General features: G+C 39.6%; 1 protein-coding gene across 8 annotated transcripts in view; it reads right to left on the bottom strand.

Moving 5' to 3' along the window:
* The window catches only part of CDC42BPA (CDC42 binding protein kinase alpha), a 181,125-nt gene that overhangs the window by 10,340 nt on the left and 158,496 nt on the right, over window positions 1-12,289 (bottom strand). For 5 of the 8 annotated variants that reach the window (XM_054290530.1, XM_054290531.1, XM_054290532.1 and 2 more), the window contains 4 exons: window positions 11,495-11,592; window positions 10,013-10,097; window positions 8,392-8,515; window positions 6,940-7,057 (listed from right to left, as the gene is read on the bottom strand). In XM_054290530.1, the coding sequence (XP_054146505.1) occupies window positions 6,940-7,057; window positions 8,392-8,515; window positions 10,013-10,097; window positions 11,495-11,592 (425 nt within the window). Of the gene's footprint in view, window positions 1-306; window positions 493-744; window positions 3,010-6,939; window positions 7,058-8,391; window positions 8,516-10,012; window positions 10,098-11,494; window positions 11,593-12,289 lie in introns of those variants that run through there. The other 3 variants (XM_054290536.1, XM_054290537.1, XM_054290535.1) reach the window with 2 other exon arrangements.

The raw sequence follows: 12,289 nt of genomic DNA, 5'->3' as shown, positions 1-12,289 counted from the left end.
GAACACTGGGGAACAGAGAACTTCTCATTCAAAATTCCCACATCCTTCCTGCTGATTAAAAATTTCATTCTCATAGCAAAAAGTTCAGCCCCATACTTTTTTTTTTCCCTAAGGCCATGAAGTGTCTGTTTCTTGTCAGAGCTGTGGGAAGACCCCAGCTGACAGCAGAAAGCAAATTGTCTGGGACAAAAGGAAATGGAGGGGTGAAGGAACAGCTTACAAGGGGTTTTCTCCCACGTTAATAGCCAGGCAAAAGGAAAACCACACAGTGTTAGTAGAGTGAACACCTGACTCAGCCATCCATACCCTCAGAGTGACAAAGTCTGGAGTACCGAGGACAGAGCATGGAGGCGGGGAAAATGCAGGGTGTATGGAATCGTAAGAGAGGAATTTTTCAGCTGAATTAACAGTCATGTGGTAGATGTGCTCAAAGTTGCTCGGAGAGGAGATCAGACGAGAGTGATGATGAGGGAATTGATAAGGGGAACGCTGCTATCAAAGACAACAGAGAGAGAAAGCAATGAAGGATGGTTGTACAGGTTACATCGGCACCAGCAGTTCCACAAGAGCAGCGAGACACGGAGCAGGGACAGCAGGCAGCAAACCCTGCTGGCTGTCAGCACACAGGGGCTGACACTGCCACCCCCAGTCCTCTGAGCACCTTCCTGACACAGAGCCTGATGGGCTGCCGCCCTTGCTGTTGGCCGAAACATTAGAAACAAATAAAACTTTTAACTCATTGGGAATCGATTCTAATATTTATTATTTTTTGATATTTCAAAGAGCACCACAGTTGTAAAAGGTGCTTTACAGACAGTTGAGAAGCATCAGTTCCCTGCCTTGAGGAGCTTACAATCTAAAATAGACATAACACAAACAAAGGAAGGTGAACACAGGTGAGGTGGTGTGGGGAGAAGAAAAGATGAGCATACACAGCAGTTAGAGACTGTTAAGAGATTTCCTTCTGTTATTCATGCAATTTAGTGATTCCATTAAAATCATCACCCGTACAACAAACACAGAGTATTTCCAACAGTGGGAGGAACAGTGCTTTGACAGGGTGGGGACACAGGCTGTGTGGCAAGGTGAAGGGGTTAGTGTCAGACCACTGGGACAAGTCTCTCTGCTGACAGGTGACCAAGGTCATGTCCTGCTCTGTGGCACTCACATTCTCTGAACAGAGAGACATAATTCTCTCTCATAGGAATTTTCCTGGAGAAGCACAGAGAGAAGAAAACTATTCTTATCTCTACTTGCTGCTCCTGCTGTTTTTGCACACATAGAATGTGTTAGGAAGGTTGTTTACCTGAAGTGATTTGTCAATTGGATTCTGCTGAGGATTGTTTTGATTCCTTGGCCAGTTGGCTCAAAACTGCATCCTGGCTGCCTCAGACAGTCACGAGTTTTCTTTAGCATGTATAGTGGTATAGGATCTCTTTAATATAGTACAGTATAATGTGATATAATATAGTTTTAATAAAGCAATTGTTCAACTTTCTGAATCAATGGAGTCAGATGCCAATCATTCTCAGAGTTGGGGTCACCCTGTTTTTACTACACTGCTCCCCACTGGCTCAATCCTGACAGTGCCAAGGGGATTCAGCACTGCCATCCCTGCAGAGGATCAGCCCTTCCTCAGCACATGTAGTGTGAAAACATTGGGAAATTCAAATGTTTGTAACAGGTCAGCTGAGCAGTGTGCTCCCACAGCATGATGTAAAGGAGAAGAGGGGAGAAATAACCCTGCAAATTGAACAGGAACAGTTTTTAATTAATCTCTATGGAATGCGCTGACATGAGTGCTCGTATAATTGAAAGTCATCTAAATACAGATTTAATGGAAGAGATTTTCAAGGCTTGGTTTCCCTCCCTGTGCCATCTGTACATGCTCAGTCAGTCTGCAGTGGGCTGGTTTCCTATGGACACCAGTAAATCAGAACTCCTTTTCTCCTTTCTAACTTCTCCTCTTCCCCTCGTCCAACTGATTTCATCTCCTTAAAACAGGTATTACTGAGTAATATTAGAAATGTTAGGACTTAAAATATAAAATATGGTAAAAATATAGCTTACCCCTCCACTAAACCTAAGGCACTACTTTTTGTATGTGGAACGTATTAAAGTCTGGAAGAACATTAAGTCACATCCCAATACATATTATATCAAACATTATTGTTACTGTTCTCTTCATTTCAGCTGGTAAAATCCAACTTTGTTTTTTAAAACACATGGTTATTATGAGGCTTTGCCTGTTAACCAAAACATCAATTACCACATTATGGCATATAAGACTTAATATACATTAAATTGTTCTTAGTAACTTTAGCAGCATCTAAATATCAGTACAAGAAGCCACCATTCCAAAATGGTCCAGGACAGCAGACTTTGCTGAGTTCTCTGCAGAGAACTGGTAGCAAAGCCAGCTACATTCCTAAAAGCCAATAAGGGAGATAGGGCAGTGTCTAAAGCCACAAGCTAAAAAGCAGAGGGTAGGCCAGCTGCAGATCATGAAAATATTTAGCCAGCATTCATGAATGTGAGAAAGTCACGATATGGCAACATTTTAAAAATGATACTCCATGGAACTTTCTCCATAGACTCCACCATTAGATGCATGCATGGGGTTCCCATTTTCTTTAAAGAATACCAAATATAGATAAGTATTCATTTACTTTAAAAGTTTCTCAATTGAAACAAGCAAAGCTTCACACATCATCTAGAATGGAAGTAGAATGGCTCATGTATAATGAGGTCAAACTGAAGCATAATGTTCAAATATAATGGCAGTCAAGACCAGCTTTTGTATATAAAAATACTTAAGCATGCAGAATATGAAAGCAAAATCAATCCTGTACATCTGATGTACACAGAGAGGTGGTCTGTGCTGCAGTAAGTGCAGTTCCAGATTTCAGATCTTCACTACAAAGGAGCATCCACGATAAAGTGGCTTCAGGGGACAAGAGGGCAGAAGGGAGGCCAGACTGTACGGCCAGGTTAATTGGTGACAGGCTGCTAGGGAAGAAAAACATGTAAACAAATAAGTTTGGGGATACACTAACAGGAACCATTCCAAATTGTACAAAACAAGACAATGACCCAGATCCACAGCAATAAAACACAAATATGTACTGATTACTGCTCTGCTAATAGGAAACAACAGCTTCTGGTTTCTGGTGTGTTGCAGCCCACAGATTTGCGTGCCAAAGCCAAACCATAAGGGCTCACCATGAAGAAAAGAAGGCTGCAGATTTACAGTTGCCTGAAACCCCCTAAATCTGATCTCCCTCTGAGCCCTGGCCATGGTTCTGCCCAAACACCAGGGCTCTACTGAAGTCAAGGGTGTCTGTTCATGGAAAGAACAATGTGGGACTAGGCCAAGAGCCTGCAACTTCCACAAACACACCAGAGTGTCTGGTGCACACCAAGAAAACTGGAAAACACCTGGAAAAGAACATTCAGAGAAAGCATCTTTCTCCCCCACGTGGCTGCACCAGCAAGGGCAAACAAACAGGTAAATATGTCGTACACAAACATTCACCTGATTCAACACAACAAACAGTGCAAAAGGGTTTGAACACTCCCTTTATTCCAGTTACAACATAAATCAAACTCTCTACAGCTGGTCTTTTAAAAGACACCATTAAAAGAGCGGTGGGCAGAGAGCAAACAGGCTCTGCACCCACCAGGCCAGGCTCAGAGCAGCACAAGTGCAGGTCCCCTGCTGCCCACAGACACAGCCCAGGCATCCATCAAGGGCCATCACTAACAATCCTAACTCTGCTTCTCTCAGTTCTTGGCACTTCCCCTAAAAAAGGCAGTGGGGCTGAAGTGGTTATTTTTTTTCTGATTCACATTGCATCTATGAAGTGAATGTGTGTATATTAATGAATAAATATAAATACATACATATACCTAAAACCGTCATTTGCTTTATAAAGTTCACCCATGTGTGCTAGATAAAAGCTCGGCTGAGCTGGCTATTTAGATTGTGACAATCTCATTCAACACAGAGATTAAAATATCTATTCTCTATTAAAACCTATTTCTACCTAAGGACCCTTTTGCCCATACAGCACTATACTGACTTCTGTGAAAGCTCAATGCTGGGTGAAACATTTCTATTGGAAGATCCAGTCAAATGTGAAGGTGCTCAAATAAAGCAGAAGAAACTGCAAATGAAAAGTCCCACTCCCCTCTTTCATGCACTTTCTGCATTCCAGTACCCCATAAAAAAAAAGCTGTACCACTTAAAATAGCTGGAGGAAGAGAATTTGAGAAGACTGAGTATTAGCCTTGCACTGCTTGCTACCCCCAGCCTCAGCCCCAAAAATGTACTTTACCATTCACTTCCGCAAACAAGAACAGGCATTCCCAAATTAAAGTGCTCCAAACTTTGCCAAAGCTTGTGAAAAATAAATATTTCTCTTCTGAACCATACTAATCTATTAAAAAATACAAAGGAGATGTTCCACCTGCAAAATCAGGACACACACTTAGCAGCACACAAACCCTCCCACTTGTTCACCTTTTGGAAATAAGGCATGAAACTGGTGAAATAATTCCATGTCCTGGAAAAGGAACCACCATACAGATGAACTGTACACAGGGTTGGATGATTATTCTTTACCTTGTGTACTGATTCTCCAGGAAACATCCTTAGTTTCCATGCCCTCTTCTCGTTCTAAATTCCCTGCCAGTAAAACATTAGACTCTATACATAACCTCAAATGTCCACATAACTCCTTTTCTTCTATTTCTGTGCCTGAGAAACAAAGTTCTTTCTCTGGAATGGATTAAATGGAAACTCAGTCCAGGCAAGTACCTTACAGGAAGCTGTTGGAAAAGAAAAAGCTGCCTGGACTGAAGTTGCTCTTGACAGAACATTTATTTCCTAATTTCAAGTTACATTTTCAAATTCACAGACTTTCAAGTCCCGTGCTTGATGCAATTCTGTACCAATTAAGTTAAGAATACAAATACAGCATGACATTGCAAGGAACTGATAGAAAAATACACAACAAATTTGCTTTGTCTTGCAGTAACATCTCCCAGCACTAAGACTGATACTTACTTGCAAAAAGGAGGTTTTAATAATAACAACTTTTTAAAAAGAAGCTGCAGCAGTGGAACAAGTGCAGGAATCAACTGTACATTGTTCAAATTTTCTAATTCTTCTCATAATTTTAAAGTGTGGGAAGTTACTCATGAATTATTTTCAAAGCATCATATTGATTGGCAATAGCACAGTACCAGTCCTAACTTGAAACAGGACCTGTGAGCTAACACAAGGCAAGTGCAATCAGAAAGGGTTCAAAGCTGAAAGCCATGCAGAGATGACATTGTGGAAGAAATGATGTAAAAAATCCCCCTCTATAGACAGAATCATTCTTTGTTTTACACTTGTCAGATGTGGGGCTTGATTAAGAGTCCTTGCAGCTTTTAAGTGATCTGAACTTTCAATTACTGATGGTGTGACACAGGATGACTTCTGCTCTACCTACAGAGGCAGCAGATTATTCTCTCTGCTTGAGAAGAGCCACAAGTATTTTAAAGAACTTACCAGAGATGGAGAAATGAAGAAAGGCTCTGATCTACATCTTGCCCTGAAGCAAATGATCATTCTCTGTCTAACATTAGACACATGCAATCCTGTATCCAGGTAAGAGAAACATACCTGCCAACACCTCTTGGATTTGTCATGTGTTTTCTAGAAACAGCTCCTTCATTATGTGTTCATTTATAAAAATGATGATAATTTATAAAAATACACACAACACAGTACTGTTTTTTTCTCATTACACCAAATATATTTCTTATTGAGAGGATTCTCAGAGTGTGTCTAATATGAGCTTTAAAATAAATCAAAGTGCAGACTTTACCGTCAAGTACAACATAAAAATACCATCTCCTTCCAAAGTGAGGCAAAATGAGTATCCAAAGACCAGAGATTAGGTTCCTAAACTCGTGCAACTGCATGTTGAGCTCTATTTTCCAGTCTAATTTTTGTTTCCTTTGCACTTTTCAGCATCAGAATATCCCAATTTCAGCATCTACTTCCTCTTTTCTGCACAAACTCCAAGTAGTAACAATAATCATTTTAGGCAGCAGTTCTGTGCTAATGCCTGAGTGTTATGCTGGAACAAATTTATCTGTTTTTATCATAACATCTCATCTTCCTTACAGTGCTAATTAGCATCTTCTGAATCACATCTGTGTCACTGTGGATGTGCTTAGAAAACAATACAGAACACATAAAGACACAAAAGATGCTCAAGGTAGCTTGAAGCAAGCAGTACAGAACTTCCTTGTGAGCAAAGTGTTAATTAGTCTTTAGCTCATCACAGATTTCAGCAACTTCCAAGTGATTACTTCCTACATGAGGTTTTATGGAAATGAACACATTTTCTTTTTCCATTTTTCAACTTAAAAGCTTTGTTTTTATGCAAGAAGTTCTGTTTCAGTGAGACTACTTAATTTTAAGAGAACAGGAAAGACAGCACTTGGCATGGGAAGAAATTTGAGCAGTACACATTATTGAATTGCTACAGGAAAACAGGCTGTGAAGAAATAGGCAAAGATGGGAGGAGAAAAAAGGAATTGAACTCCAGTTCACTGAGAAGGGAATTTCTCTTTCCATACCCACAAAGAGCACAAATCATGTAAAATTTGCACCTTCACATGGGTCATAAAAATTATCATCAACACTGTGAGGCCAACCTGGCATTAGGCACTCCACCTCCTCCTCCTCTACTCAATGGTTGTCATGCTCTTTGCTTAAATTTCATTACATACAGCAGAGCATTTTTACACCATTCCCATTGTTACACTGCTCCTGATAGGAAATATGTCACTGATTACACATTTAAATTGCACTTGTTTTTCTCTCACTTATTTGCACCCTCTGCAGCAGTCAGTCACTCTCACATGTCCTTTTGTACTTACCATTGGGAGGTCTTTGAGAATCTGTATGCCATCTCCTGGACCCATATGTGCTATGTGGTTAAAATTAGTTGGGTTAGAAATTAACTTATTTCTCATTTCTGGATCACGCAGCATCTCCCTGGAAGAGAAGATACTTTATTTAGGTATTTTCTTTGAGGTCAGGATGGGCATTTATAAAACATGTACAGCTTTGATAATCAGTTATTTTCAAATGGAAATTACCCAGTCTTTTCCAACCTAAACAATTCCATGAGTCTATGACTCTATTTAACCATGTTAACAGTGATAAATCCCTGCTGTCAGTACTGGTGTGGAGAAGGTTCCAGCTTGAAGAGAGGGCAAGGGGCCAGGATAAAAGAATGCTGTTTGCAGCTTAACAGCCCATGCCCAGTAGTTACTAACATTCACAGAATGAGCTGATAAAAAGTTCTGTAAGATGAGTAAAAGCCAGACTTGCTTGGGATCTATTACAAGAAGGAATACCCCAAGGAAATGAAAATGAAGTATAAAATATGAAAATATAATTAAAGTAATTCTGCAGTACCTTTCTCAGTCTGTGGTCAGAATTAAAAGCTCTTGAAAATGGCAAGGATGCATTTCAGAACTCAGAATAAATAAATTTTAAAGAGACCAAATGTCAATCAACTTAGAAAAGGCAAGAACAAGAAATGGAATTTTATCTCCACTGCATACAGTTGTTACTTTCCTTAGAGCCAAAAAGACAAACTGGGAGCCAACCAATGGTGCAAGATGCTGGAAATTAGAAAAGTGAAATTTTTGGAGTGTGGCTTAGCACAGCAGCAGGTCACTTCTGGTGAGTGACAGCAAATGGTCAATAACATCCTCTGTGAACACTGCCCGTAGTGTAGACCTGGTTTTGTTGCCATTTAGGAAAGTATTTGTAACCTGCTAAACACTCTCATTAAAAATACACCCTGAAGTCCTATGTCCCCTGAAGAGGTGAGTTTTTGTGAGCTTTATAGAAACTCTATGCAGTTAAATCTATAAATCAAAGAAAAAGATGTCCCAGAATACTGCTGAGAGGAAAGTCTCCCTCAGAAAGAAAAGCAGAACCAGAGTGTGAGAGTAATTGATCCATATGCATAGTTAGCAAAGTAATCTCCTTTTGCAAAGTGTTTATTGGAGAGTTTTATATACACACAGGGTATGTGCACACCTATGCACCTGCATACAGTAGTGGAGGCATGCATTCCAAATTACAGCTGCTTCACACAATTCATCTGAACTAATTGTGCATCCAGAGCAAATCCATATCCAAGCTGGAATTGACACAAGTTCGACACTGAGATTAACAGGGCAGAGAAGAGACAGGAACACCTGTATGGCCACTCCAGAAAGCCACAGAATGAATGCAGCACGACCCTGGCACCAGTCAGTGTCCATCAGGGCCTACAGGCACGGACAGAGGACAAGCACAGGTGGAATACAGACCTCCTCTGCTGCATCCTCTCCTCCTCGGGCACGCGGAAGGAGTAGCGCCGCTTGTTGTTGATGTTCCGCACCATCTGCTTCCGGCTGTTGTCTGACGTCTCAGGCACCACCAGCTCGTCCCCCTCTGAAACCAGCACAAAAATGGGGATGCAGCTCCTTAGCTACTAATGGAATTTGAGTTTCAACACTCTACTTCTGCTCTGCTAGCGCTGGACACCACTCCTTTCTCACCAAACCTGAACAAGCCTTCTCTGGTTTATGGGCTTCCTTGGCCACTATCCACTACTCTGTTAAGCAGCAACACACTTAAGCCTTCTTCACACGAGCTGCCACATCTGTGTTCTCAAAACACCACTGATGTGTTCCTTGAAATAAACATTTTGGTGGGCAGGAAGAGAATCTGAGTCTTGTCTTAAAATTCCCACTGAAAATCACTAGAACCGTTTTGTTCTGCCCACAGTCTGGAAACTGAATACAAGATTCTCTTTCATTCATTCCCTGCTCTGAAGAGAACACTGCTTTTGAAATGTTTGGACATCAATGTATTTTGATGCAACTATAGGAAAAGGGAATATTTTTTCCATGTGCGTACACGTGGCCAAGGGATCTTTATTAAAGACATGAAAAGGAAAACAGTGATTATAACACAACAGCTGTGTGACTTTGAATGAACATTGCAACTGTTCTGTCTTGTTTTCTATTTATGGAGACTAAAGTGACACTTAATAAGCTCACTGCTCACTGACAAAACAGTTTTGTATAGAACTCAAATCTCTTCTTTCCTTAAGATCAGCTCTAATGTACAGTCTTTATTAGACTTGAAAATTCTCTAGACATACTTCTAGCATATTTCTCCTCTCCACCACTGCCATTCCTTTTGTACTAATTTGCTGGCAATTGAAATAAGCACTGAGACAGTGCCAGCAGCAGTACATTTTCCTAGAGTGTTTCGTTCCACTGTCTTCAGAAAGTTGTTAACAAAAATTTATAGCTTTTGGTTGTTGAAACAGAGCATGGCCCCTCTCCACCTAAGAGGTTAAGCAAAAGTTTTAGGAAATTCCTCAGGAGCATGCTTATGAAAGGGCTCTAAAAAGTAAAAAAAAAAGTCAGAACAATTTGTAATAAAAATAGATTTTTGAAGCTAAAATTGTGGCACACGGTCATAGCTGGCCCTAATAATAAGTTACAAATACATTGTATTACTTTAAAACGCTTGGGAAACATTTGTTAAATATAGTATTAAAGGTTAAATATAGTATTGAAGGTTAAATATAGTAATGATTTTAATCTGGTGCTGCCAAAATGACTACTGAAGTTTTTAATTGTGCAGGCTTTTTTAGGCAGTGTTCTGGCAGGTGATCCCACATTTGGAGGGAGCATCCAGTCATTCTAGTTTCTAGTTCCAGTCTTCATTCAAGTCTTTATTGAATATTCAAAAGGCAAAAGAAGTTCAGAGAAGAGACAGCATTGCAATCACTGTGGAATCCATAAGCTTTAGCTTTTTCCCAAGTTAACAAGCCCACAGACATTTAAGAGATTCCTTTATGCAATGCACAGATGCAGACAAATGTTCTTTCTAAACAAAAATGTGGATGATGAAAATTGGCTTCTCTTTACTTACCTGCCATTTTGTTTTTGAAATATATTAATCTGACTGTCTCCAGGCCTAAAAGGTTTAGTGATCCTTCTGTATTCAAGGGTCGTACCTGAAATAAGGAAAAACAGTCCTTTTAACACTCTCAAGAGTAACAATTCCAAGTCATTAAAGCCACAAAGAAGAGTTCAAAATAATTTTAAACTTTTTTTTTTTTTTTTGAGAATGAGTACAGAGAGGGTTGCTTTAAATTCCACTTCAGGACACAGGCTTAACATCATTCCTCCCAGCATTTAAATGAATAGTTGTGTTACAAGTCTACTTCATATATCAACTCAATTTTTCCATTAGATGTACAAAGCAATAAGCTGAGCTTTTACTTTGTGTTAGCACCATGTCACAATAATGCTCTGCAGCTTGATAAGAGCACACACAGACTGCTAAAACCTACTGGTATTTGTGATTTCCAGCATAAAAGTGAAAGAGGCATTCCACACTCTGTAAATTGTGTTAGAAACAGACTCTTCATAATAAATGGCTATTTTTGAGACTCCTAAGTGTAGTAATTTTTTTTACTGAAAGTAGCTTCCATTAAAATGGAAGTTTTGAGCCAAATAGTAATCAAAGTATTAAATCACATTTTACTGTGTAGGGGAAAAAAAAATGCTCCAATTGCTTAATAACTCAAAGTTTAGACACCAGAAAGAACTTCCCCATAAAAGTCCAGATTGGTCTCTCTTCAAGATGGTTAACAGCTGAGCACTTTGATCTTTGCATGATGTATCCTCACAGCACTGCCAGAATATCCTGATTTGCATCTGGCACGTGGGAAATTGATATTCAGAAAGTGAATGACCAACACAAGACCACAGGGGCAATGTCCTGCAGCTCTGTCTCACTGGAATGCCAGTAAAGGAATTGTGTTGACCCTGATACAAAGCTGAAGTCAGTCTAAACCACAGGAAAAAAATTTATTTTTCTCTTTTCTTTCCAAATACAGCTGAGCAAACACCTTCTAAATACCAAGGAAGTGTCAAGTTTTCAGAAACATCTTCCTTTTGATAAGAGATCCAAACTGACATCATCCTGTTGTTGGTGTTTCTACTGCTTGAAACAAAATGTTCTAACCCTGTCTGACTACCATATGTTCAGGAGCAGCAGGAGACAGATTTTTGAAGGCCTGTGTAATTATCTTAACATTCACCATCCTCTGGTAATAATCACAATCAGGCCCAATGAAGCCATATGTAATTAATGACAATTAATTCCTCTCATTATTACAACAGTATCAGTAAATCTGAAGCATAGCCATATGCTCCAGATTGACCATTCATCTAAAACAGTGCAACCATATGAAAAATACATTTTCTGTCTTCTATTTCCAAAAAAAATGCAAGAGTTTATTTGCAGTAGCTCTTCTTTTAATTCAATTATGTTCCCACAAGCAGTTTTAATGAGCAGTATTGGTTCTGGACATGGTGCTTGGCCCACACTGAAATGGGAAGTTACCTTTTTGAGAGGAATAGTTTGAATCCACTCCATGGAGTTCACGTCGAAGACATCAATTGCATTTTCACTGTACACAGAGAGGTATGGTGCATTGTAACCTGGGAGGGGGGAATCATGAGGCATTGTGTCAACTGCTTTTGGACATGGCCCAAAATAGACAATTTCTTAACAGTTTAACCATATTTATTTAAGAAAATAAAACCAGTGCTCCACAATCCAACAACAAGCTTTGAAAAATGTGCTTTAACTCAAAAATGACCAAGAAATTTATTCTGAAGGCAAACCAGCACCACCCAAAAACTTACAACCTCCATGACTTTTAACTTTGCTGAAAACCTACTTTCTGAACTGTAAAACATTATGGTTTACTCTGCCAAATCCTGATGTATTTCAAAGGCTTTTTTCCTCCTAAAAGCCCCATTTTTAATAAGAGCTCACATATTGTAAATGATGTGGTAGGAAAATACTCTGCTCTATTTAATAACTGCCAGTTGAATGAACTGAGCTCTGAGTCTTTGGACTATGCACTAAATGAGCATCCCTTGGAACTAAGCACCATGACACAGTCATAAAAATCATGTTTCCTTAATTCTCTCTTCTCATTTTCTGGATTGTAAAGAGAAATCTTCTGCTACTTATCTGGCACATTTCCCCAGGATGAAATTTGTTTCACTGGGACCCCTTCTAAAGGAGAATTCAGTATTTCCATGTCGGCAACAAGACTGCCACAGTCTGCCAAGACTAACAACAGCATCCAAGCTGTGCTTAAATGTTAGAGTTTTGCCATAAAACACA

Source organism: Melozone crissalis, unplaced genomic scaffold (genome assembly GCF_028551555.1).
Source record: "Melozone crissalis strain CALT ecotype California unplaced genomic scaffold, PUWL_Pcris_2 ptg000081l_1, whole genome shotgun sequence".
NCBI lineage: Eukaryota > Metazoa > Chordata > Aves > Passeriformes > Passerellidae > Melozone > Melozone crissalis.
Note: the sequence above shows the minus strand (reverse complement) of the source record. Positions and strands in the feature narration are given on the sequence as shown.